Genomic DNA, 25,215 nt, shown 5'->3' with positions numbered 1-25,215 from the left:
TTGTGCTACCTTCCATTTGCAAGCGAAGATATATATACCATTGAGCCCGCTAACCTACTCCGCGTCCCTCACCCCACTATTAGACCCATCTCCCCGAAACTCGCATGATTATGGCCACGGTTGATCTGGCAGCTCAGCCAACGAGCGCGGCTACAAAATGGGCTGCCGTCTACTGGGGTCAGCCTGCGTGCCGCTTTGGCATCCCTAGCTAACTGATGGCTTGATAGGATTGCTTTTCGCCATGCTATTGCTTGGGGGTACACTGTTGCAGGCCTACACATACGTTCATCATTGCGCACATGATTCTAGGTCGCAGCGAGCCTTCGTGAGTTTATCTCGTTGCACATGCACCCTACGGAATTGCATACCAATCAATATTTGTTAGGTGACATTGATAGCGTATGGGACATCCGTACCACATCCAGCCGCCACTGTGCTGATTCAGATGAACTGTCAGTGTACTCAATGTAGCCGCCACATTTTGCGGTGCGATATCTGGTCAGGAATACTGGGTATGTGGCCCATATCATAACCGCGTTCATTGACCGACACCTGTCCCAGATCGATCATTTTGGCGACTTCCTTCATTTAGGTATAGTGTCCAAGTACGTGGTTTCGATTGGCGTGTTCCATGTTCAGTTCTCATTAACATCGCGGAAGAACGCTGCTTGCTGAGGTCACGCTAACAATGATAACCACTTTCCTGGTGCAATTGTTCGTGTTGAGGCAGCTTTACTACCGTACGTCGTGACAATACCATTTTCGCGGCAATTCAATTGACCTCGGTGCGCATCGCCAGTCTCCTCAGGTCGTCGCGAACTTGTGTTCATCTGCGCTGCCTTTTCCTTCGTGGGAGGCGGGCTGGGTGTTGTCGCAGCTATCGAAACGCTCTCTCCAGCCCTCACTAAGAATACGATCATGTCCTTCGGCGAAACCACCTACGTGAGCCCTCGATATACTCTCGGCATTTCAGTCCTTGGCTGATGGAGGGAAGTATGCACTCGGAATTGAGCAATCGATCAACACGTTAGCCGACTTCCTGGCGACTACAAGCATGTGCTACGTCTTCTGGACCTCTCGTACGGGTCACACTAAGTAGGTCAATGTAACCTTATTGTTGTTCTTCTGCGTTTCTGATCGAATGCCAGGACGGATACCTTACTTGCGCGACTTATCCGATACTTCTTTGCGCGCGGTGTGCTGGTGGCATGCTGTCAAGGAGCCTTCGCCATCGCATTCCTCGTCAATCCGCTGGGCCTTTCATGGCCCTTCTTCCATTTGCTGCTATCAGGATTGTATACCAACACCATGCGTGCGGAACCAGATTGTTCTCCCTGTGCGAAGGAGCCTCACTATGTTTTCTCCCAGTCGCTATCCTGAACGCACGAGAAGGCCTGCGCGAGGAGCTCCAAAAGGATCCCAACATGACCACACTGGCGTTCGCCGAATGGCGGATAGAGGGTTCACCAACGACACCGACACCGTTCTTGCCATGCAACGGCAGCGACGCGGCGAAGGCAACAGTATGACGTTCCATATCCAGAGTTCACGGCCCGTTCTTGATTATTGTATGTTTTCGGGTAATATGTAGGATGTGAATGATTTCGGAAATCCGGGACAAAAAAAAGAGACGAATGAGAAAGGGCTAAGAGCCAGAGCCGTGCATTAAACTCAAGTCCTAATCCAAATGCATTATCCATTGCATAGATGCTCCCTTCGGGCTTTTTGACCGTCCAAATCGTTCAAAGCAGGCTCTTCCAGCCGACGTCCTTGGCCTTCTTCACGAGCCTCTTCACCTCCTGGCTACGCGCACGAGTCGTGACGAGCAACGTGTCCGGCATGTCGACAATGACGAGATCGTCGACACCGAGGCATGCAACGAGACGGCCAGAGCCGGGGACGATGATACCACCCGCGACCTGGTCGGTGAGAACGAGGTGGTTCTCGCCAAGGATACGGGGTTGGTTCGCCTCAGCGGGGAGAAGATCGGCGAGGGAGGCGAAGTCTCCGACATCGTCCCAACCGAAGGTGGCGGGTACGACCGCGACACGGCCTTCGGCAGCCGCCGGCTCGGCAACGGCATTGTCGATCGGGATCTTCTCGAGGTCGTCCCAGACCTCGGTCAGCACCTTCTCGCGCAGGCTTTCGTCGTCCCAGACCGCTGCGATCTTCTGAAGGCCATCGTGCAGTTTAGGCTTATACTCCTTGAGGAGTTGCATGAGGAAGACGGCGCGGGTAACGAACATCCCAGCGTTCCAGCGGTATGTGCCGGTCTTGATGTACGCCGCGGCGGTGCGCGCGTCCGGCTTCTCCTTGAAGGAGCGGACGAGGCGCGCGTTGGGGGTATCGTTGCCTCCGAGCTTGTCTCCGAGCTGGATGTAACCGAAGCCGGTGGAAGGGTGCGAGGGCGCGATACCGATAGTGACGAGATAGTCGTGACGGGCGACCTCAACCGCCTCGGTGACGGCGGAGAGGAAGGCATCGTCGCCGGAGATCATGTGGTCAGCGGCGAAAGACCCGATGACAGCGTCAGGGTCGCGGCGAGCAAGAACGGCAGCGGCGAGGCCAATGGCAGCCATGGAGTCCTTGGCTCCGGGTTCGGTGAAGAGGTTCTGTTCCAGCAGATCGGGAAGCTGCTCCCGGATCGACTTTGTGTGCGCGGGACCGGCGACTATGGTCGTGCGCGCGGGGGAGGAGAGCGGGATGAGACGATCCCAGGTAGCCTGAATTAGACTGCGGCCTTTGAGCGTGAGGTCGAGGAGGAACTTGGGATGTCCCTCGCGCGATAGGGGCCAAAGGCGAGTGCCTGCGCCACCAGCAGGGATAACGACAAAGAAGCCGGGGATGGAGCGACCGTTGAATGGGTAGTACGTCAGCTGGTTGTCGCCGAGGGGTGACGGCGTTGGGATCTGGATCGACGCAGGGGCGGCGAGAGCAGGTATAGAGGACGGTGAGAGGAAGGGGGATTTGGCGCGCAACTGGGGCGAACCCGGGACGGGCGTGTTGAGGCCTGTGTTGTAGCCGGTATGCGTGCCACGGTTCTTAGATGGATATAGTGAGCATTAGGGGTGACAGCAAGCAAACATGATGCCGACCTGGAGGCCCTCGCGCACCTGGCGCTCGAGGCTGGCGTTCTGTATGCGCAGGTCCGCGCACTCCTGCCGAAGCTCCGCAATCTCAGCGCTCTACAGAGGGCGTCAGGGGCGGGGGCAAGCACAGGACCAACGACGTGCTCACCGACTTCTGGACGGCGGCCATGATCTGGGCGAACATGCCCTCCACGCCGAGCGCGTTGGGCGCGGGCTGCGGCGCGGGCGTGAAGCCGAGGCCGGACATGGTGTGGGGAGTGTGGAGGTGTTGAACGAGGAACGAACGTGTCGAGTGCGAAATATTTATTGAGACGTGTCCGCACGCGGCGCGGGCTGCGGCAGCCGGATCTCGACAAGCCTTGGGCGGACACCGCCCGTCTCTACTCCGCCTCTCCTTCGTCGCGACTCTCATCGGCCACTCACTCGGCCTCCGTTCACCATAAACACACCCGCATCTCGGATTTACTGCGCTCGGCATAGCTGGCTGGACTCTGCATGGCCTCCGACGCGTTGCTTGCTTTCACCGCCCTCGACGAGCTCATCCAGCTCATTTACCAAGGCGCGTCTCGCTTTGTCGTCATCTCGCGCGTCGACGACCACGCTTGGACGCTGCACGTCGGTCTTTCCGCGTCCGGTTCCGCAGCAGATGGACGATGGTGGCGCGGACGGTGGACGGCCGAGGACATACTCGGGGCCGTCGTACGTACGCAACTTCTATCAGAGGCGCTCATTGAGCCCGAACGAACGCCACTGGTGTGTAGGGAACGAAGTCGTCGACCGTCCAGGAACGTTTCGCAGATGGACTGAGGGATGCCTTTGTCGGAGGTCAGCTCCACATAGAGAACTGGAGCTCTCACGCAGACAGAGGCGTACAGATTAACGTGAGGTGTGATAACACATGCCCTCATGTCCTATCGGGGCGCACGTTGACCGATTAAATGCCCATCTAGCTCGCGTTCAATCCGTCGTCCAAGAACCCGACGCGGGTAGGGCTCGAGGAACTGTCGCCCGAAGAAGCTGCTGCCGCCGCCGCCTCCACCTTCACTGCGGTGTGTTCTTGATCATCGAATATGTTCTAGGCATACATTCCTGAAGCCTAGAGCAGATTGCGCTTCGAGCGCAATCGCACAAGTGCCAACTCTACCCTTCGGCAGCTACTTCCTTGGCCACTGCAACTTATACGCCAACACTGCCCTCCACGACTGCAGCGCCATCCAAGCGTAAAGCAAGTGCGAGTCAGCCAACGGACATTGCGCAGGACAAGGAAAAGGAGGCACCCGAGGCACTCCCGCCGAAAGCAAATGCGCCCACGGACGAGCTCGACCGTCTCAAATCTCGGCTCGCCTCTGCTCCACGAGCGGCCGTCCAGGTCAAACCGAGTAGGTCCAATCGCTTATGTCGTCTCGGCGCCCATGAAATAAATCGCGCCTCGTGATAGAAAAATCCGTTGTCCCAGCGACTTCCAGCCGCGCACCACGCGGTGCGTCGCTCGCAAACCCGAACAAGAAAGCGCGCAAGGTGCAAGCTATTGAATTCGAGAGCGACGAGGAGTAATTCGGCGTGCGTCTGAATAATGCGACTTTGTCATCTTCCGCGCGATTGCGAGAAAGGACGCTGCAGATCATTATCACCGCTGCTCCTGCGATTTCGAGTATGAATTAACGGGGCGCCACCAGGAGCATGTCGATTTACACTGGCCTGGCTCATTCGTATCTCTACGTACAGAACGAAGATGCATGAAGGTCGATGGATGTACGAGAGATGTCCCGGTGTCATCAGATGGACTTGAGCCTCCTGGTGCCTCTTGACCCCCGATTCCAGGATTTACTGCCCTCAATAGCTTCCTCTGGTCTGGTATCCTCACGAATGACTCCTGGCATATCCGAAAACGCCGCAGATGCTTCAGCGTTGCGATCGTTACGGACATCGAACTCCTATGTGCATAATCTCCGCCGATCCCAGCCATATTCGTCTGCGAGTACTTCGGAAACCCAGGCCGAAAATGGGCCGATATTCCTGGCAGCGGTCGTATCGGGCGGAGATAAGTAACGACGTTCACTGCATCATCGTTGGACGTTGGCATTCGTTGGTATGCTTTCGGCTTCACGTGCCTGCGCGGGGCTCATTATTTGGTCAGAACTCGGGTGCCTCAGAAGAACGCTGGACAAATGAGCCATGTTCCATCTCGTGGAGGCCGTCAACGAACTAAGGGGCGACTCTCACCGTGTAATATTATACTCTCACACACTCACATGGCTCGCATGGGTTCCTCGCGCTCCAGGACGCTTCTGATTTCATCCTAGTCAACGTTTCAACGTTCAGCCTTCGCCCCTCGATCCGTTCGCTACACCGGCTAATTCGTTATCTAGAACCCTGGGCCTATCTGATTACAATTTCGTGCTATCTGATAAGATCAACAGGCTGATAGCGGTTCCGTGACCATCCGATCGTATGCATGTCACGGGATGCGCTCGCCCCTTCTCTAATAATCTTCATTTGCGCCTACAGTTTACAACGCTGAAAACGATACACGTATTAGCCGGAATATATCTTGCTCCTCGGGTTGAGTTGTGCCAAGAATATATCCGCTTCCGTGTCTTTCAAGCAATGCCCGTGCCTTCGGTGGAGGCGCAAATCAGTCAGTTCGTCTCTATCGGTGGAGATGATTCTTCACGAGCTGACCGCGATACCGGGAACTCCGGAGATAATCAGGGAGCATTCGCAGTGAAATTGGGTACAATTGTCTTGGCTGGGGCTCTACCGAGGCAGCTCCGGTACCTACAACTTCCTTCGATCGCCACGGCCAAATCTGAAAGCGTAGACACTCCTCGGTGCTGCGGCGGAGCTCATTGAGAAGCATGGGTCGAATCCATCCTTCAGTCGCGCTACTTCGCAGACCCGGTTAAGCATGTGCTTGGTACAATACTGAGTTGCATCGGCGTTGTAGGGGCCTCTACCGTTTAGGCAAGGCACCATCGAACCGGTTGCTTCTTCTGCGACCGCCTCAGGATGTTTGCATGTCATTCCCTTCATCTCGCGACCCAGCTGGCGTTCGTAGACAAACGCATGCACCGTTTTTTCTCACATAATCCACTCCCTCGGGATCTCAATGCGCAGCGGTTACTTCCAGTTTCGCGCCTCTAGCCCGCGTCCCGCCTCGACGAATTTTCTGACAATCTGCGGCGCGCCCCAAGCATCCATGACCGGAGTGGTGCACGGCGGCTTACCTATAAAATGGGCAAAATATGGATGCAGGAACATGGACGTCCTACCCTTGGCTACCCGCTGCATTCACCTCGCCCACTTTAGTTCTCACCATGGCTCATGCCAGTACCACCATTGGCAGTTCTGACGCGACTAGGGCCACCTCTGGTCACGGTAGTTCCGCGTCTGGCACTACCAATACTACGGGGCACGATGCAGGCGGCCACGGTAGCGGCGGTCACGGCCGCCTCAATCCCAACATGGAGCTGATATACTGGCTGGAGGTGTTTTATCTCAGCTGCCTTGGAGCATTTGCCCTAGCCGCTGCGCCATGGGCCATCGCTAGGTTCCGTCATAAGGCGGAATGGTGTGCCGGCTGGATTCTGCGTTGAATTACCCTCCCAGCCCATATGTTGGAGTCATCGCAGCCGAGTCTGCCATCTAGTCCTGTTGATTCTGAGTACGTCTCGTCTCTGTATCTCGTCTCCAAAAGCACTGACATTTCTACCGTAGGATTTCTAGCGAAAAATACGACGCGTCCAGCTCCCCTCATACCCCCATCCGTATGAAACCTCGACTAGCATCGTATTCGACATACTTTCCCCGTCTGTCTGCGTTCTTGCGTGCGCCCGTAATGGAAGGCTACACCGTCGGCAGAGTTATCATCTCTCTCGTGTTCATCGGTTCTACTTTATTTGCGACGTTCTACAACATCAATCCGTTCATCAAGGGTACCCGTTTCGGCTATGTGGCGATCGCCCAGCTTCCCCTCGCCTTTTCTTTGGTCATGAAGAATAACCCCGTCGCATGGTTGGCGGGAGTGGGATATGAGAAGGTCCGCCGCTCATGATCTGCGGCGAAAATTGCAGTCTCTGACCCATACGTGCAGTTGAACTACCTTCACCGCGTCGTAGGCATTGCCATAGCCATCAGTAGCAACTTCCATGGATTCGCATACATCTTCAAGTACTCCAAGAACGGCGATCTCACGACGAAGTTCAAGCAAGCCGAGAACATTTGGGGTCTTGCGGCGATGATGGTCCTCGATGTACTCTTGATAATGCTGAGTTTCCCAGTGCTGCGCCGGCGCTGGTACCGTGTTTTCTACGTCTCGCATGTCTTCGGCGCCATCATGTTCGTCGTGACGGTTAGTCCATGCCTTGCCTCAGAATAGACACGTACTGATGCCGTCGTTCACTGCAAGACTTACTATCACGAAGCAAGGACCGCGCAATACGCCTTTGGTACGGCGATGCTCTATGCCGCTGATCGCGCACTTCGTCTCATCCGGAGTCGCATCGTCACTGGTACCCTCTCTCCGATCCCAGAGCTGGGTATGACGCGGATCACCGTCCCATACAACGCCGGATGGAGGTATCGTGCATATCTTGCCTTGCAGAAATCAATGCTCACTACCTTGATAAGGCCGGGGCAACACGTTCGTATCAGGATTCTGTCCTCCGGGATGGGACTGCTCCGTTGGTCCGAGTCTCATCCATTCACCATCTCAACTGCACCGCTGACGGAGGAGAACCTGGTCCTCATGTGCAAGGCGACCGGCGGCTGGACGACCAACCTATACAACCTCGCCTGCGGAAAGCGTGACAATGAAGAGCCTACTGCCTCGAGGACTGTGCACGTTTGGATCGAGGGGCCTTACGGTAAGCACTTCATTATCAGCATAGAATCACTGTCTGATTGCTATCAGGTGGAACGAACCATACTCTTTTCAATAGCTTCTCCGCTACAGTTCTGATAGCGGGCGGAAGCGGGATCGCGTTCGTGATAGCTGCAGCTCAGGATATCTTGCGGAATGCCGCCGAAGGGCAGAGCCATCTCAAGAATGTCCGTATTGTCTGGAGCGTCAGAGACACGGGTTGGTGCGCTATCCTTAGCGTGGGTGCACCGTTTTGATGATTGGCTAGGATCCCTGAAGGCTCTGATGCCCACTTTATCCTCTTTGCTGGAGGCGTGGCCGAGCTCGGTTTCGTTGGAGATCTCTGTCCACTATACCAGAGCCCTCGGAAAACTGGATGACATGAGCACGTGTCTTCCATGCGGACTGAGTCTTCAACCTGGTCGGCCCCGGACGGCAGCGATCCTTACGTCCCTGATGGACCGTATGACCTCCGGCAAACAGGGTGCAGAGACTAAGGCGCTCTCGGGCGTCATCGTCGGCGTTTGCGGACCGGCATCTCTCGGAGAAGTGGTTCGCAACTCGATCGGTACCCTCGATGCCACAGCAATGAAATCAGTGGGAGGAGTCGAGATCCACGAAGAGTGCGTCTTCCGCGTAGCCTCTGGAGTTTCTGACTGACCGTCCCATCCTCTAGGGTTTTCGGCTGGTGACTTTGTTGCCTTCAGGGCTTGAAGCGGCGAGTTTACGTTAGGTGTAGATTGTCTGCGATACTGTATCTGTATACGACTTACGAGCCAGACGATGTCGCGATGACAGGTGCTCCGGCAAACGACGCTATCTGATAAGCTTGATATGTTCTCCGGATCTTGTTCGGTTATCTTTGCCCGTTGTGTGATACTTATCTGATAAGATGAAGCCGCGATGACGGTTGCATGATGGCGACGTGGCACGCGTCTTGATCCCTCGTATTCGTCACAACTCTAGCGATGGTGCTCATATTACTGGACCTTCTCCTTCATTATATTTATATACTGAGCCAGAAATTCAGCTCGCTTCTCGCAATTCTTTACGACGTTGGCATCGCAACATGTGCATCAGCGCACTTGTTGGGCGCCGGTTGCTTGCGCCCAGCCTAGTTCGTAGCGATCAGGCATCGTTGCAGATGCAAATATCATCACCGGAGCTGATACACTAGCAGAAACTGGATGTGGGGAGTAGGATGGCAGCCAGCACCGTCTTTGCCTCGGAGTTGCGCTCGAAACTCTGCCGCGCCGGACTTCATCTGACTGCACCGGTGTTCACCCTGATCGGCACGGCCAACGCCGGAAAAAATCGACCTTGGCGCGGCTCCTGCTCGAACACCTCCTTACATACCTCGGACGTCAGAACCCAGCGAAGATGCGACCTCGCTTGGTGGAACCCGGTGCATATGCTTCCAGTAGCACCGACGTGCATCGGATTGCGCGATGCCTGTCCATATCGGGGCAGCGCAATCGACCCGGTTGCTTCGTCGCCCGCCGATGCGCGCGCTATCGCGACTTCGACGTTGCCTTCTTCCCCATTTCGAGGCGCAATGATTCTCGGGAGACCGCATGCACCAACCTGTCCACCCCGTCAGCACCTCGTCGTTCCACATGCAGGAACGATCTTTGGTCCCGCGCCTAGGTCCACCCGAGATGTTCGATGCGGTGCGGCAAACCGTCCACTCAGCGCGCAGCGGTCTGCCTATAAAACGATAGAGATCTGAGCGCAGCAGACCGGACTCCCGCCCCCTAGACTCGCCGGTGCCTGCTTCATGTCTGACGGCTCCATTGTCAGTTTCCCCACCGCTGCAGGTGCCGCCGAGCCCTCTTCCTCTACTCTGGTGTCTGGCAATTCTACGTCGCCCGGCGGTGGAGATTCCCTTGGTCCCCCTCCTCCCAATACCGATTTGCAGCTGATATTCTGGCTCGAGGTGTTCTACCTTGGCTGCCTGGCAGCATTCACCCTGGCCCTCGCACCGTGGGCCATTGCGAGGTTTCGCCACAAGGCAGAATGGGGTGCCGGCTGGCTTCTGCGCCGAGTCACTCTCCCTGCACATGTCCCAGAGACGCCTCAGCCGAACATTGCTTCTAGTCCTGTTGATTCCGAGTGAATATTTCATCGCAAATTACCCTGTTTTCCGTTTAACCGATTCACGTCCACGTAGGGTATCGGACGAAAAATTTGATGCGTCCAGTGTGGTCCGCCCGCCTAACCGCGCGCATCCGCGACTGGCATCATATTCGACACGATTTCCAATCCTGTCTGCTCTGCTGCGAACGCCCATTACGGAACGTTATTCCGTCGGCAGCCTTATTATTTCCGCAGTGTACATCGGATCTGTCCTGTTCGCGACGTTCTACAACATCAACCCGTTTGTCAAGGGCAAGCGCTTTGGCTACGTAGCGATCTCGCAGTTCCCTATCGTGTACACTCTGTCAACGAAGAACAACCCCATCGGATGGTTGGTTGGTGTGGGTTACGAGAAGGTCAGTCATCTCAATTCGGCAATGAGTGTACTTTCTGATCGTGTCTCTTTAGTTAAACCATCTCCATCGTGTCGCCGGCATAACTGTTGCGATCGCTGCCAACTTTCACGGATTCACGTACATCATCAAGTATTCCATGAACAACACGCTTTCGAAGCTGAACGAACCCGAGAAGATCTATGGGCTTACCGCCATGGTGACCCTCGATGTCCTCATTATCATCATGAGCCTGCCGGTGATACGCCGCCGGTGGTATCGGGCCTTCTACGTTTCGCATATCGTGGGATTGGTCGTGTTGGTAGTGCTGGTGAGTCACAAAGAGCTCTGATGTATGAAAACAGGAATGCTCAACCGATGTGCCTAGATCTACTATCACGAAGCGACCACGGCGAAGTACGCATTCGCTACAGCGATGATTTATGCTGCCGACCGTGCCCTGCGCCTTATCAGAACCCGCATCGTCACTGCTACCATCTCTCCCATTCCGGAGTTGGGCATGACGCGCGTCACGGTCCCGCTGAACGCTGGTTGGAGGCAAGTGAACGATGTACGACATGCCTTGATAAACTTGCATATTTACTATCTACTTTAGGCCAGGACAGCATGTTCGCGTCCGAGTTCTGACCTCTGGGATGGGTATGTTCCGTTGGAGTGAAGCACATCCGTTCACCATTGCCACTGCACCGCGGACAGAGGAGAATCTGGTCCTCATGTGCAAGGCGACCGGAGGTTGGACCACTGACCTGTACAATTATGCCCGCGGCGATGGAAGAAGTGACAAGGAAGAGGCCACGACCTCGAAGATCGTCCGGATGTGGGTCGAGGGTCCCTACGGCAAGTCGTTGCTCGAGCGTGGAAGCAATATGTCTTGATGTTCTCTTTTAATAGGCGGAACCGGTCATACTCTATTGAACAGTTTCTCTGCTGCTGTCTTGATAGCAGGAGGAAGCGGGATCACCTTCATCATGGCCGCTGCCCAAGACATCATGCGATCCGCCGCGAATGGTCAAACTCATCTGAAGACCGTTCGCGTCGTTTGGAGCGTAAGGGAACCAGGTTGGTGATACCACGATGCATTCAACCTGGTCTAATGTTCCGCTAGGATCTCTGAAAGCTCTTATGCCAACCTTGGCCTCGCTACAAGAGGCGTGGCCCAGCTCGGTAGCGCTTGAGATCTCGGTGCACTATACCCGAGCGTCGGCATATCAGGAAAACTCCAAACTCTGCCTTCCGTATGGGATGAGCCTTGAAGCCGGAAGACCTCGAACGACAGCCATCCTCGAGTCTGTGATGGCTCGTTTGGGGTCGGACAAAAAATGTGTCGATACTTCTCTTTCTGGTGTCGTCGTAGGCGTTTGCGGACCGGGGTCTCTGGGAGAAGAGGTCAAAGACTCTATCGGCGCCCTTGGCATCGCAGCCATGAGATCCGTCGGCGGTGTAGAGATCCATCAAGAGTGAGTCCGCCATGTTCTCAACTGCGGAAACCCGGGGCAACTGAGCTGCGTGCTGACGATATTCTTCAGGGTCTTCGGATGGTGATTCTCCACCCGGCTTGCGTTTTCCTTGAGTGTTGTTGTGAGTTCCGCATAGATAGATATATGTATCCTGTTATAGCTAGAGGAGCCTAGATTGTTTGGAAAGCTGTATCCCTATCCGTACATGACTTACGAACGAACGAAACGACGTACGAAAATGGATTAGTTAGATGCCTGTGCGTGCGCGCTCATACGGGAGTACTCCATCGGTATACGGTGAATGCAATGATGACATATATGGGAGGGCCGCAAGTCGTCCCTTGCTTGCTAGCAGTTCTCTGCTCACGTAGCTCAAACGCCGAGCAAGCAGTGCATAGCCACCCTCTCCTGGGTTGATGCCGAGGCTTGCATGTGTCTATCTTGCCGACACACCCAAGTAACTGCTGTTCATCCACTCACAGTTCATCATCACCTCCTTCGTTTCCCCATTCGACATGTCCAAAGCACCCACCCAGTCTCTGCGCCAGCAGATGTCTGTTATATCGCCGAACATGCGGCGTCATGGCGGGAACGTGCCTGTGTTGCCACAAACCAAGCAGTGCCCGTTCTGTAATGCTAAATATACTCGAACCACCCATTTGAATCGCCACATGAAAACTCGTACGTGGGACCCTGGCTCCTGATACAACCATCAGGTGGTTAACGCCATTCCAGACACGCGAGAAGGTCTGCATATCTGTCCTGTACGTCGGTGGTCTATTTGATCCGTCCCGAAGCCGGCCTCATCAGATGTGTCCTGCTTGCAGCGATGTAAAGCCGAATTTACTCGCACTGATCTGCTTGCAAGACATAGTAGAGCATGCGCGAAAGGGCGAGTTTGTAGAGACACTTGGGCAAGCTCATTCGTTGGTTCTGATTTGTATCCGTAGGACATCGAAACCAGCGACTGTTGAACCCAGTGCATCTTCTGGAAGCAATCGGCCAACCGAATCTTTTACAGGAGCCACTCCTGAAGATTTGCGCAATGCTCTACTCAGTCTCACGCCGGGAACTGCGTCGACCTCTGTTGCTTCCGGAATGCTTCATGTGCCAATAACGCCTATAGGAACATCCGAGCCCTACCCTGTTCCTGACGCCAATCAGCAACCGCCTGGCAACATATTCGATGAGCTATTCAATGAAGTCTTCCTGCCAGAGTCCGAGGTGCAAAACGTACCACCACCACCAAGGGTTGACCCACATTCGACAGAATCGACGGCGCCTTTCGACCCTATGGCTGGAACTGCTCCCTCCTTTGCTCCCACCGCCTATCCCAACGGCCCCGAGACGGAACAAGAACTTGAGCAATATGGTGAGTCCATTCCCGATAAGCGAGCGATTACAGTTCATGAGATTGGATTGTTAGAGTCATTGTTCTACTCTGAATACCTTGTGCAAATGCCTGTGTTTCATGTATGTACGATGTTCGTCTTACCTCGTGCAGTTTGAGCTAATCGAAGGCAATAGGCGTCTGCCCTGGCAAAGTTGCCGAAATATCCAATGCTTGTGGATGCTTTTCGAGCATGTGGTTCCCTTTTCATCAAGACGTCCAGAGCTTCTGCGTACTGCAGACGAGTTATGGCGTCATCTCGAGAGTCAATACCGCGCGAATTCGTGAGTGCATGTAGGGATTAGGTGTTCGACGTTGCCTGACCTCTCCTTCCAGTCTCGAAAGCTGACGAACTGTCAACTATCGAATCTCGTTCTAGCGGTCACTCTGCTGCAATTGATTGGACTTCACCACCAAGATGTGGAAGAGCGATCAATATCTAGCTTATACCATGGAATGTTGGTTATGGTAAGGAACATCATTCCTGGGGTTAGTGTCCGCTCACGCTTCTCTGGTCTGGCGCAGCTTATTCGCCGATGTGGCACGCTCGAGAAGAACGCGACATGGTTACCTCCGACGATAGATCCCACCAACCCTACCAGCATCGAGATAGCTTGGGAAAGCTGGGCGAAGCACGAGACCATGAAACGGTGCGTTCCAATGCCACTCGATACCACCGCGATTAATCCTCGATTCAGATCTCTATGGCTGTCGTATCTGCACGATGTCATGCTTCGCATGTCCTTTGCGTTGCCCGCCTGCTACCTGACGTCTGAGATCAATTTCCGTCTTCCATGCGAGCCGAAATTATGGGATGCCCAAACTGCAATCGACTGGTACGCCGCGCTGCATGAACCGTCTCCATATGGCACACCGATGGAGCGATTGCTGGGGGTACCCTTTCAACACGCGCTCCATGTCTTGCGCACGTCGCGCGTTCCCAACAACGAGCTGAAGCTTGTCTTGGACCCCATGTCTCACGTTATTATGATCAAGGCGCTCCTCAGCGAGCTATACGCTCTCGCCACTCCCGTTGAAGGACTCCCAGTAGGTCAAAAATGGCCGGAAGAGGACATTTATCGATATCAATGGTCCCTGCAAAATTGGCTCCGGTCTTGGCTTAATGGCCCAGATACGCCGCCGGAAGGGGCCGAGCCTCTGTTCTTTCAAAACCCGCTGCCATCGTATTGGCTCGCACAGATATCGTTAATGGCCTACCAGGAGGATATGCCGCCATTCCAGCCCGGTTGTCTCAGCCGAACGGACTCCGACGCGCGATGGCGATTAATCAGGTACTGGTTCAGTTGCATCACGAATTTTCTCGGAACGGACGGCAAGTACTTCGGCGCCACGACTACTGCTCTATGGGACGATATGATGAAGATTCGATTGGATGGTTGGAGGTTGGAGATGGAGAATGGGCTCCGTGAAGACAGGAGTGGAGATGGAGTTTTGGAATATTTGCTCACATTATCCGCTCGGCAGTGATGGAAGTTCGGCATGCGCAGTGGGCACCGCATCATCCACAATATTGCATTGTTGGGCACACGTGTATACTACCCAATTCAATGCATGCGCATCGATATAAGAGTCGTGCTGTGTGGAGAGGGTCTTCACCGCCAGGTAGACAACGTTATCATGACGCTTCCGAATTCTTGTCCATCAAGCAAAGTCAACGGGATTCCAGCTGATGGATCCCTCCTTTCCTTTATCAAGCTCATCCAACGCCTGCATGTCCTCATCGTCGAGAGCGAAATCGTACAGCTGTATGTTCGACCTGATGCGCGCGGGCGTGGAGGACTTTGGCAAAGGAATAAATCTGTCGGATATCATCCTGTTAGCGAGTATGAGAAAGGCGCTGTTGATCGCTACTCACCCTTTTTGGAGCGACCAGCGCAGTAAGATTTGAGCAGGGTCGTGATCCAACTAAATGAAGAGTCGATCAGATGGCAGTGGTGCACAGTATACCCAGAGCCCAACAAACCTTCTCCGCAATTTGCTGGATAACGGGATGATCAAACTTGCCCCTCACTATCGGGCAGTAGGCTTGTACCACGATGGAGTGCTTATTGCACCAATCTACGATCGGCCGTTGTTGGCAAAAAGGATGCAGCTGTCGTGCGCCGTTTGGTATTTGGTTCGCATTCCACACATCGCAGCGTACCTCGATTTGGTTCACTGCTGGGAGCTCGTAACCGGCCGTTTGGATTTCTTGCAGGTGCTTAATCCCGCTGGTGGACAAAATCGTCGTCCGGTGCTCTGGAAGTCCGTGTTCTATAGACTTACTAGTTGGAAACACCTACGGTGCGCACTTTGCCTGCCTTCTTCGATTCTTGGAGAGCCTTGTACGTTTGCAGCCGCCTTTCAGTTCCCGACATGGGATCATGGATGAGATATAGATCGATGTAATCTGCCAGGTTCACATGCATTCAATATGACATCGAGAAGGCCGGTTGACGATATCGAATTACCGAAGCCGAAGCTCTGCAGCGAAACGTCGACGGCTTTGAGTGTGCTCTCGTAGCCATGCGTCTTGCTGACGCATTTGGTTGCTATAATACTGAGGTGAGTGGGTCATGCGTGTTGCCGGTTCCCCCGGGTCCTCCAATACTCAACTGATGAAGAGCTCTTCCCTCGGTATGCCGCTCTCACGAACAGCCTCACCGACGTGCGCTTCGTTGTGGTATGCTTGGGCCGAGTCCACATGCCTGGGGGTGGAGAGGACGCTGTGAGTTTGATGGCGAAACATTGCCGCCGGCAATAGAAGCGCACCGATATCCAGCCTCGAACGCCTCCAAACACGATTGCTTCGTGGCGTAGTTTTGATAGACTCCAAAGCCGATGCGTGGCATCAAGTAACCTGCGTTCCTCTTCTGGTCAGTGATGCGCGCCATTCGCACTACCATGTCATCATCACCGGAGCTTAGCTTTACGGCGGATTGGATAGTTAAAGTAGCTGATGCCATGGTGAAGATCTATACCGTACGCGCTGAAACGGTGGTCAGTGGCGGCAGAACGATCGTGAAATGAAAGACCCTGCCTGCGATTACGATAAGCACGATTAATACGATGTTCTCTCAATGACTCTGTATGGATTACAAACAACGTTGAACGGCCCCGCGATCAGCGGCAGCGGTGAAGAGATTCACAGTTAGCTTGGTGTGCGTTCTGCACCAAGCCGAGCTGAGGCTGCTGAGGCGAGCATGACGTAAACGAGCTAAATGCATAGCCCTCGGCATCAACGAGCATGTGGAAGGTCCCAAGGACGGCGCAGGACGGCGCTCAATGTCTTACTTATGATCGCAGCGAGCGCATCTCACGATGAAATCTTTCAAGGCCTTGAAGTAGATTGAAGTTGATGGTAAGACGATCTCAAGTCAACCATTCCAGGACGATTTGTACCCGGCGGCCCTGTGTTATTCAGAGACGAGTATATTGCCGTTTCGCGGGTCGATCGACGGATACGCGCGGGCATCTGCGTGTTCAGAGCAGAGGTCATGTAACGATGTGATCCAACCTGTGCCGTTACCTAGCACGGTGGTCGTGCGGACGCATGAGTACCCGCGGCAGACGACTAGAGGTGGTAGATCGACAGACGTACCAACCACCCTTGGATACTTCTGGCGACGCCAGACCAACGAGACGAAAGAAGTTGCTATTCCCTGACAGCGGGATCAAATTTTGTGTCTGTGAACGACCCCCGTTTCTGATGATGATGAATGGGTGAATACTAAGTTTACCATGGACGGTTGTCATGATGGGATACGGAAGCCCAGCGCCCGCGAAGAACCAACGGCAAGGACCGGATTAGATTCACAACGCGGCCAATGGCGGTAGCGTCGAGCTTAAACCTGTGCCAGGCATTCGCTTGCAGATTTGTCCCTACTGGAGTCGTAAGGCGGATGCATTCAGTCTGTAGGCGTCTGCGAGGGCCATCGTCAGGGAGGCTGATGGAGCGCGTCAGACAGGGTGGCCGTATGTCTCCGGATGAAGCCATAAAAGTGCAAACTGGATTTGCGTTACATAACGATGCGAACTCGCCGACCGCAATCCCCTTCGATCCCACTGTGCATCGTCTTCCTTGATGGCGCTCGCCCTCTCTTCTGCTCTATCACGCTGATACCGTTTCGAGTCCCTATATGCGATCGCCCTTCCAGTACTTGTATACGTGATCCACCCCACACATCGCCACAACCCTCCCAGCCCCTCCTATTCCACCCTCCATGACTATCACCACCGTCGACGTCGGCGCCGCCGACAATGCCAGCGTCGCGAGCTCGGTCTCGAGGACCAAGTCCGCTAGTATCTCGTCCAAGATGCGCCGTCATGGCGGCAACATCCCCTCATTGCCGCAGACAAAACAATGTCCGCACTGCCCCGCCAAGTACACTCGATCGACGCATCTGAACCGCCACCTGAAGACTCGTATGTCGTACACTCGTTCATGACACCTACCGATGGACTCACGGAGGCCCAGATACTAAGGAGGGTTTGCATGTTTGCGAGGTGAACAGGAACCGTATAGCTCCCTCATTGGTTCCAGTCGATCCTAAACAACTTCTCAGGCGTGTGGCGCTGAGTTCACTCGAAGCGATCTCCTCTCGCGGCACCGTAAGACGTGTGGTGGGCGGTGAGTACCTCTAAACCAAGCTCCCTCACACAGCAGTCTGAAACATGACATCAAGTCACCAAGGTACCTCGCGACGCAAGTCATGTCGGGCCTGTGCCGAGTCGAAGACAAAATGCGACCTCAAAGAGCCGTGTTCGAGGTGCAGCACCAGGAATCGGGAATGTGTCTATCCGACACCAGCTCGCAAGAACTCCATTCGACGGTCTCCCGACGAAGAATCGCAACCGTCTGCATATGCCAGAAGAGCTCCTGACTCCAGCCTTGGGGACTACCTGCTTGCACAAGCGTCCTCGGCGCGCACGGAATCAGACACCCATAGCTCGGCGCTTTTAACGCCACCCGCGACAGAGTACACGGGCACGATATGGAGCTCCGAAGTCGCCAGCGTCAGTCAGGCATCTGCGCCCTCAGGTGCCCCCCACGGCGTTCACTACCAAGGCAATATGTTCGACGACTTCTTCACGAACGTCTTCGCTTCGAATGGTCAGACGCCCGTTGCAGGACCCCATGAATTCCACGACCCCAACTCGCTGCAAGACATGGCCTTCTGGCAAGCCCACCAAGGCAGCCCAGACTCGACCTTGTACGCCGGCCCTAGCCCACCATCGTCACCGGACAATCCACAGGAGCTCGAGCACTATGGTATGCGTTTGGACAACACATGCTTTTCAGATGCTAATCATTGCGCAGAATATCTCTTCCTCACGGAGTTCGTGCCTCAGATGCCCATCGTGCACGTATGTTACTTCCGTTGCCCAACAGCCATCCGGGAATGCGAGCTGAGTTCTTTCACAGGCCCCAACCTTCACACTGGACGGCAAGCCATCGATCCTGGTGGACGCCGTTCATGCGTGTGGTGCTCTCTATGTCAACACCAAGAAGGCGACGGAGTTCGTCAAGAGGACTCTGGCATCCACAAGGGAGCGGTTACCTCAGGAAATCGTTCGTACATTTACGAGGTTATCCTTCGTATATGCGAACGTTAACAGCCCGGTTATATGGAACAGACCAAAAATCCTGCCAACTGCATGGAACTGCTGGATATCGTCACGGCGACCTGCCTTCTCCAGACCATCGGCCTCTTCCATGAACGCTCGGATGAGCGCGCCATATCAAACATGTACCATGGCATGTTGATTATGGTTCGTCGCATCTTCTCTGCATGACCAAGGTAGCTAATGACCCCGTGATCAATAGATGATCCGTCGATGTGGCTACATCCGGAAGTGTACGGAATGGACACCATTAACGCCCGACTGTGAAGAGGGCGTAGATGTATCATGGAAGGAGTGGGCATTGCACGAACAAGCGAAACGGTATGCGTTGTCAACAACTTATCTGGGACTTGAAACTCACCTTCTGCTAGTGCCCTCCTCCTTTCATACTTGCATGACACATGTCACCGGATATACTTTGCCTTGCCGACGTCGTTCCGCACCTCGGAGTTGACCATGGGTCTTCCATGCGAGGAGAGCTTGTGGAGCGCTCGTACTGCTGAAGAGTGGCGAGATTTGCTCTACACCTCGTCACCATACGGATCCGTGTCCCAGCGGATGATCGGGTATTCCATGCCCGATGCCCTGAAACTCATTCGGGAAACACGACCCATTGAGGCTCCCCTCGCTCTCACCCCGATGGGCCATTTCGTTCTCATACACGCCATCCTGAGCGATCTCTACGCTATCTGCACTCCCATCGAGAGCCAGGTGCCCGCACCCGCCCCATTGCATCCAGACGATCGGCCCATCCAGTACGGCTACGAATTCCAGTATGCGCTGCATAACTGGCTGCAGACGTGGCTCACGTCTCCGGAGACGCCGCAGCACCAAGCGGGTTATGAACCAGTCTTCATCGCCAACTGCCTGCCCTTCTATTGGCTCGGCCAGATCACGCTGATGGCTTACCAGGAGCACATGCCGCCGTTCCAGCAGGACTCGATCAGCGGGACGAACGTCGACGCGCGGTTCCGGCTCGTGAAGCAGTGGGTCGGACACATCCGCGACTTTTTAAAGAACAAGCAGAATGCCGTGCAGCCGACGATGTTCTGGGACGAGATGATGAAGATCAGGCTGGACAGCTGGCAGATCGAGATGGAGGCCGGGAAACCGGAAGACAAAGAAGGATTGCTCGGTTTCTTCCCCATGCTGGGCGAGGACGACTGGAACAACCCAAGATGATTACGTCGCCTGACAGTCCGGGGGAAAGCAGCAAAAAACGGTGTGCTGTCCCTGAGGCAGACAGCCTTTTATACCGCCTCGCCTTCGACACGCCGTCTCGGGATAAGGGTGGGTTCGGAGTGGGTTCGACCCTGTCTCGCTTGGCTTCTATTGGAATTGTACGTTTCTTTTCTTGTGTTTTTGGAGACCCACACGCCGCCCCGCGACGCGCACGCGCGGTGGTGTGAAATGCATCTCATGATCATCTTGCCTGGAACGATACTGAGACTCGGCGACCCTCGCCAAACCTTCATGTAGTATATACGCTATGTCAACTGCTCTCGCTTTCTATCTTTTCCTGTATAGACACGCTTTGCTGATTGCAATCCATATGCAAACCATCAACCCACTGCAATGCTTGTCGGAACTTGTTACCAAATATGGCATGGGGGCGTTTAAGCTGATGGCGATCCGCCAACCATTTCAACATTCAACTTCCAGTTCATCGTGTGCTGCCTCTGATGGCTTCGAGACCTGGTCGTGGCGCTCGCAATGTCCGAGGAAAAGGCTCGCGAACTGTCGCTAGCAGTTCCGGGCGAGGCGCGTCCACCGATGGCGCAACTCGTAATAACGGAGCTTGGAGGCGCGGTGGGGGTACCAGTGCAAGCCAACCCGAGCTGTCAGGAAGGATGGACTTGATAGCATCTGTGAGCCGGAGCAGCGGTCTCGATAAGGACGGCGATGCGTGAGTTCGCTCCTGGATTTGCGGTTCACGAGCGGCGCACCGATATGCGCATGCTGGTGAACACCATTCAGTCTGAAAGACTTCAAGACTCAGGAGCGATATAGGACGTTCATCCAGGGAAAGGTTCATTCCGGCATACATATATCGTCATACGGATTCGTCACTGACTGATTTTCAGCTGGACGATTACCACCGGAAATGGGGAACATCGGAGAGGGTCTTTCAACAACATGAACTACGTCAACGGGATGATGCCCGCGGCAATCTCTTGATTCTATTTCGTGAGAGCTACGGATCCCTCCCCGTTTCCCGGGCCCGTCTGATCGGTGAAGTAGGAAAACTTCGAGAGGGCATTACAGCGTCAAAAAGGGTGGACGCATTTGCTATCGAAGGTATACGTGGTTTCATCTGCAGCACTTAAGATGAACTGTCTGAAAAGCTCCGCAGTACACGAAACATCTTCACACTACGCCATTCTCTTCAATTCCCCTGCGCAAGTCCTCTCTGCTCTCGGACCCTTGCCTGGCCTCTATGTGTCGTCGCTGCGACAAGATGCCTCGCCCGGACGGGATGCGTCCAGTTCATACGGCAGGGACGGACCTGCGGTCACCTTGACCCTAGTGCTCTCCATGGCGTACCACTTGGACGCATATTATCCTTCACAAGTTTCCTATCGTGCATACCTACGTTCCCTCCCAAAGGATCTGATGGGCTCAGCTACAGAGGCACGTTCAACCAACCCACTACACGAACAGCTTGTCGTCCAAGGTTTAGCCGCCATCCGACGTTGTCCCATCTCATGGATCCAGCAAATTGCGCTGACCCTTCGACGACGCAATTGGGTCGCTTTCGGACGTCTGACGACTCAGTCCGTCGTTGATGAGATGCTTCGTATCGCGGGACCGTCGCCCGTCGAGGCTTTGGCATCATCCGTTCAGGCGCTGACATTGCAAGGCTCCAATTCTCCATCACCCTTCCCTGTCTGGGAAACACATTCTCCGTTCCCGACGGCGTACACCTCTGCTTCTGCGGCGCTGCACCATCTGATATATCGACTTCGCAGCAGTGCTCGGGAATCAGCTTGGTCGGCCTTTCGTATCGCATACCGTGAATGGGCATGTCATCCCGGAAGTGAAACGCGGCTCTGGCTTCAGACGTCGCTCTGTTTGGTTGATGGAAGGGAGCTCGACATCTGGCTAGGTGAGAAGGAGAGGGCGGGTGGTCTGGAGCAAAAGGAGGGCGCTGAAGGGAGGTGGATCGTGTGCAGATGACATATTACGCGACTTCTGCACTGCGTTCACTGAATCGCGTATCCATTGTGCATTACTTGCGCATTATTGCCGTCCATATCTGTACACCGTATATATACATTCCCCGTATCATTTCTCCAGAACAGAAGGATTCAACCTCGGCCACTGATGTTCGCGAACAAGTCTAGGATACCGTCCCGGCTCTCGTCATAAACGGGGTTGGCGCCTTCCATTTCGAACTTCCAGGCGTCCAATCTAATCTTCATCATCTCGTCCCAGACGACCGTCGATCCGAACTTCACTCCCTCCTTTCCAGCGGATCGCAGGAACTTGCGGACACACCTGGCCCACCAGTTGATAAGCCTGAACCGCGCGTCCGTATCCGTTCTGCTCGCTGAGCCACTCTGGAATGGCGGCATGTCCTCCTGATACGCCATAAGCGAAATTTGGGCAACCCAGTAGTGCGGCAGCGCGTTGTGGTAGAAAATAGGCTCTTCTTCTTTTGGGGGTGTTTCCGGGCCGGCTAGCCACGCCCCCACCCAGTTATGAAGAAAGTATTGCATCTCGAAGACCCTCTGTTCCTTATCTTTCTCCGACAGCGGTTCCATATATGGGGCGGCCAGCGCATATATCTCGCCGAGACATAACTTCAAGATGAAGAGATGAGCCATCGGCGGTAGCCTGATGTCGAGTTCGGAAGGGTGACCACGATAGTTTCGAAGTTTGGCCAGGGTGGGTTGTGTGGGTATGCCCATGAGACGATTGCGCATTGATCCGTAGGCGGACGGTTCGTTGAGTACGGCGTACCACTCGGTCGCCGTCCGGGCTGCCCACAGCTTGGGTTCCGAAGGGAAATGTAGTACCATCTCCGATTCCACGTAACATGTGGGCAATGCAAAGCTGGCCCGGTGCATGATATCATGCAGGTAGGAGACCAATAACGCACTGAGAGTTCCAGGTACAATCTCAGGTGGGGAGCCCACATTTAAGGATAGGTAGAGTGACCCACCGTTTCATATTTTCGTGTCTTGCCCAATCGCGCCACGCCGCGTCGATGGATGAGGGGTTGCTTGGATCGATCTCGAGCGGTTGCCATTTTGCGTTTCGTTGCAGAAGTCCAGCTCGTCGAATCAACTAAAGAAAGGTATGCGGGTCAGTAGCCTGCGAGTCAAAATTGAACGGGAAGCCGCTCACCATCACAAGCATCCCGTGGAACAAGTTCGAGGTTGCACGTTCGTTCGCATTCTGGTGGAAAAGGCCGATCATCTGTAATAGCGACACTGCAAGCACGAGAGGAAAGAGATCGTCCGCGTTCGCATGATTGAACGCCTGATTCGCCGTCAGAACCCGAGCCTGACTGAAGTCTTGTGGATATCACCTACAAACTCGCGGGCTAGGTGCTCTCGCTCCGAAGCAAGTACACTGTTTGTAAACGCGCTCGCTTTCCCTGTTCGGACGAACAGGGCGCCACATGCACGAATAGTATCGGTAAGAATCTGGGGTTTCGTTTGGCCAGACAAGGTAGGTATCTGCGAGAGAAAATTAAGCCATTAGGATCACGGCATGCTATCAAGGACGCACATGGTACAGGGGCGCTTGGTCGAGGAATTCGGTATAGAACAAGAACTCTGGCGAATGCCGTGTTAGGCGTTAGCGGATGATATGCAAATGCTGGATGACATACCGTAATGCTCCATCTCCCTTTCTTTTTCCGATTGAGTGATAGCAAAGTTAGGAGGCGGTAGTAGTGTAGAGACTCCAGTGAATGGATTGAACGATGGCAAGGGTTGGCCACTAGGTACGCTGAACGGCACCATCTCCGGATTGCTCATGGCTGCACCTTCGTATTCGTTGGTGGAGGATGAAGATGAAGGTACGGTAGGAGGTGAGAAGACGTCGTTGAACAGCATATCGAACATGCTCCCGGGAGATTGCGGCACAAAACCCCTGGCTGCGTTCCCGGCAACTTCGGTATTGTTGGTGTATGTCAGATCGGTCGTTGGACCCGTTACATCAGAAGGTGACGGCGAGACGAGAGTGGAGGTAGAATCACACTTCGAAGGATCGGAGGGCGCCAGGTTTAATAGACATTGCCTCAGGTCATCAGCAGAGGATCCAGCGAAGGTCGCCTCCGATGATTCCACCTTCTCGTTGGTTGATTCAGGAGCCTGACGCACGCCTCGACGCGCTAATCTATGAGGAGCAATCAATGAAAATATGTCGGCAGAAGCCAAAGGCCCCATACCCCTTCATGCATGACCTCTTGTGGCGAGAAAGCAGATCACCGCGAGTAAACTGTGCTTGGCAGAGCTGTAAGACAACAGTGTCAAATGAGATCTTCGGGTTTGCGAGGTGACCTCACTTCACATGTAACCATGCCCTCCCGAGTATCTAAGACACCGACAATATTATTTCAAAATCCAACCTTGCAGATGGCGAGGACATACGGGTCTTTATGTGTCTATTCAGGTGCGTGGTACGCGTAAATTTGGCTTCGCAGTACGGACACTGTTTGGTCTGCGGAAGGACGGGCACATTGCCACTGTGCCGTCGCATCTTGGACGAGATGTCCAAGCCCTTCTGTCGCGACGTCGAGGGGCTGGCTTGCGATGATCCAGCCGATGCATTCTCCATCCTGGTCGCAAAAAGGAGACAGTAATGAGGTGAAGCACTAGCGAAGTCCGTAGTACTGCCGTGGTTAGAACAACACGACAACAGAGACCAGGCAATAATGTTATGCAGAGATGTGGCTGTACGCGCCTGCCGTGATTACGTTGGCTTTTGCTGGGTTGCGGCTGATCTATTCTTGTCACTCCCCGTCGGTGTCGCAGCAACGAAGTTATGTCAGTCTTACTTGAAACTTCGTGAACAAGGTGAAAAATGGAAGCAGGGTTAACGTACAAAAAGATCACACCTGATATCGCAGCCCATTGTACATCGTTGATCACCGACACGAGGTTCAGCAGAAGGTAACAGCATGCCACCTTGGGCGATAGACCATGCCGCCTATCAGAGGACAAGCTCAGTCTAGCAGGCGAGGAAGGTCTTGCGAGGCTACACAGCCTCCACCTTTCCTCGCCTCCTGCTTCGCTCGTCGCGTTTTCCGCCCGTCCCGCCCCCTCGATTGGCACCAAGAGTTAGGACCTTG

At 54.4% G+C, this 25,215-nt stretch overlaps 8 protein-coding genes across 8 annotated transcripts; 5 read left to right on the top strand and 3 right to left on the bottom strand.

Annotated features, from left to right (window-relative positions):
* Nucleotides 1-92: 92 nt before the first annotated feature.
* On the bottom strand, nucleotides 93-3,354 carry PUNSTDRAFT_50823 (mannose-1-phosphate guanylyltransferase). Its single transcript, XM_007381538.1, has 11 exons — nucleotides 3,238-3,354; nucleotides 3,096-3,185; nucleotides 1,149-3,041; nucleotides 995-1,095; nucleotides 800-942; nucleotides 661-740; nucleotides 562-605; nucleotides 458-512; nucleotides 386-399; nucleotides 228-325; nucleotides 93-177 (listed from the first exon to the last, which is right to left on the bottom strand). Exons 1-3 carry the CDS (start codon nucleotides 3,334-3,336, stop codon nucleotides 1,743-1,745), a joined length of 1,488 nt encoding a protein of 495 aa, XP_007381600.1. The 5' UTR covers nucleotides 3,337-3,354; the 3' UTR covers nucleotides 93-177; nucleotides 228-325; nucleotides 386-399; nucleotides 458-512; nucleotides 562-605; nucleotides 661-740; nucleotides 800-942; nucleotides 995-1,095; nucleotides 1,149-1,742.
* Nucleotides 3,355-3,539: 185 nt separating this feature from the next.
* Nucleotides 3,540-5,946, top strand: PUNSTDRAFT_50822 (uncharacterized protein). Its single transcript, XM_007381537.1, has 9 exons — nucleotides 3,540-3,788; nucleotides 3,851-3,975; nucleotides 4,040-4,138; nucleotides 4,195-4,467; nucleotides 4,528-5,178; nucleotides 5,227-5,405; nucleotides 5,459-5,538; nucleotides 5,598-5,723; nucleotides 5,896-5,946. Exons 1-3 carry the CDS (start codon nucleotides 3,585-3,587, stop codon nucleotides 4,077-4,079), a joined length of 369 nt encoding a protein of 122 aa, XP_007381599.1. The 5' UTR covers nucleotides 3,540-3,584; the 3' UTR covers nucleotides 4,080-4,138; nucleotides 4,195-4,467; nucleotides 4,528-5,178; nucleotides 5,227-5,405; nucleotides 5,459-5,538; nucleotides 5,598-5,723; nucleotides 5,896-5,946.
* Nucleotides 5,947-6,334: 388 nt separating this feature from the next.
* PUNSTDRAFT_112033 (uncharacterized protein) lies at nucleotides 6,335-6,685 on the top strand (the record flags this gene model as incomplete). Its single annotated transcript, XM_007381536.1, has 1 exon — nucleotides 6,335-6,685. The coding sequence occupies one exon, from the start codon at nucleotides 6,335-6,337 to the stop codon at nucleotides 6,683-6,685; it is 351 nt and encodes a 116-aa protein (XP_007381598.1).
* A 242-nt stretch (nucleotides 6,686-6,927) lies between these two features.
* Nucleotides 6,928-8,714, top strand: PUNSTDRAFT_119206 (uncharacterized protein; the record flags this gene model as incomplete). The annotated part of the gene is made up of 7 exons (XM_007381535.1): nucleotides 6,928-7,128; nucleotides 7,183-7,440; nucleotides 7,498-7,667; nucleotides 7,719-7,954; nucleotides 8,002-8,169; nucleotides 8,219-8,573; nucleotides 8,627-8,714. The coding sequence occupies 7 exons, from the start codon at nucleotides 6,928-6,930 to the stop codon at nucleotides 8,640-8,642; spliced, it is 1,404 nt and encodes a 467-aa protein (XP_007381597.1). The 3' UTR covers nucleotides 8,643-8,714.
* A 751-nt stretch (nucleotides 8,715-9,465) lies between these two features.
* PUNSTDRAFT_125114 (uncharacterized protein) lies at nucleotides 9,466-12,145 on the top strand. Its single transcript, XM_007381534.1, has 8 exons — nucleotides 9,466-10,062; nucleotides 10,121-10,442; nucleotides 10,495-10,749; nucleotides 10,807-10,976; nucleotides 11,035-11,276; nucleotides 11,331-11,498; nucleotides 11,545-11,896; nucleotides 11,966-12,145. The coding sequence occupies exons 1-8, from the start codon at nucleotides 9,728-9,730 to the stop codon at nucleotides 11,979-11,981; spliced, it is 1,860 nt and encodes a 619-aa protein (XP_007381596.1). The 5' UTR covers nucleotides 9,466-9,727; the 3' UTR covers nucleotides 11,982-12,145.
* Nucleotides 12,146-14,948: 2,803 nt separating this feature from the next.
* On the bottom strand, nucleotides 14,949-16,138 carry PUNSTDRAFT_62223 (Aldo/keto reductase; the record flags this gene model as incomplete). The annotated part of the gene is made up of 8 exons (XM_007381533.1): nucleotides 14,949-15,105; nucleotides 15,163-15,212; nucleotides 15,271-15,399; nucleotides 15,451-15,517; nucleotides 15,573-15,696; nucleotides 15,758-15,838; nucleotides 15,903-15,994; nucleotides 16,059-16,138. The coding sequence occupies 8 exons, from the start codon at nucleotides 16,136-16,138 to the stop codon at nucleotides 14,949-14,951; spliced, it is 780 nt and encodes a 259-aa protein (XP_007381595.1).
* Nucleotides 16,139-17,518: 1,380 nt separating this feature from the next.
* On the top strand, nucleotides 17,519-20,472 carry PUNSTDRAFT_119203 (uncharacterized protein). Its single transcript, XM_007381532.1, has 9 exons — nucleotides 17,519-17,711; nucleotides 17,764-17,792; nucleotides 17,852-17,916; nucleotides 17,972-18,558; nucleotides 18,607-18,653; nucleotides 18,712-18,858; nucleotides 18,924-19,058; nucleotides 19,114-19,232; nucleotides 19,283-20,472. The coding sequence occupies exons 1-9, from the start codon at nucleotides 17,603-17,605 to the stop codon at nucleotides 20,091-20,093; spliced, it is 2,049 nt and encodes a 682-aa protein (XP_007381594.1). The 5' UTR covers nucleotides 17,519-17,602; the 3' UTR covers nucleotides 20,094-20,472.
* A 287-nt stretch (nucleotides 20,473-20,759) lies between these two features.
* PUNSTDRAFT_142219 (uncharacterized protein) lies at nucleotides 20,760-24,869 on the bottom strand. Its single transcript, XM_007381531.1, has 12 exons — nucleotides 24,515-24,869; nucleotides 24,430-24,458; nucleotides 24,313-24,377; nucleotides 23,752-24,260; nucleotides 23,649-23,695; nucleotides 23,450-23,596; nucleotides 23,262-23,396; nucleotides 23,077-23,201; nucleotides 21,265-23,012; nucleotides 21,153-21,209; nucleotides 20,996-21,098; nucleotides 20,760-20,940 (listed from the first exon to the last, which is right to left on the bottom strand). The coding sequence occupies exons 1-9, from the start codon at nucleotides 24,699-24,701 to the stop codon at nucleotides 22,220-22,222; spliced, it is 2,037 nt and encodes a 678-aa protein (XP_007381593.1). The 5' UTR covers nucleotides 24,702-24,869; the 3' UTR covers nucleotides 20,760-20,940; nucleotides 20,996-21,098; nucleotides 21,153-21,209; nucleotides 21,265-22,219.
* Nucleotides 24,870-25,215: the final 346 nt, after the last annotated feature.

Source organism: Punctularia strigosozonata (assembly GCF_000264995.1).
Source record: "Punctularia strigosozonata HHB-11173 SS5 unplaced genomic scaffold PUNSTscaffold_3, whole genome shotgun sequence".
NCBI classification, from domain to species: domain Eukaryota; kingdom Fungi; phylum Basidiomycota; class Agaricomycetes; order Corticiales; family Punctulariaceae; genus Punctularia; species Punctularia strigosozonata.
The sequence above is the reverse complement of the archived record's forward strand: the minus strand, read 5'-3'. Positions and strand labels throughout refer to the sequence as shown.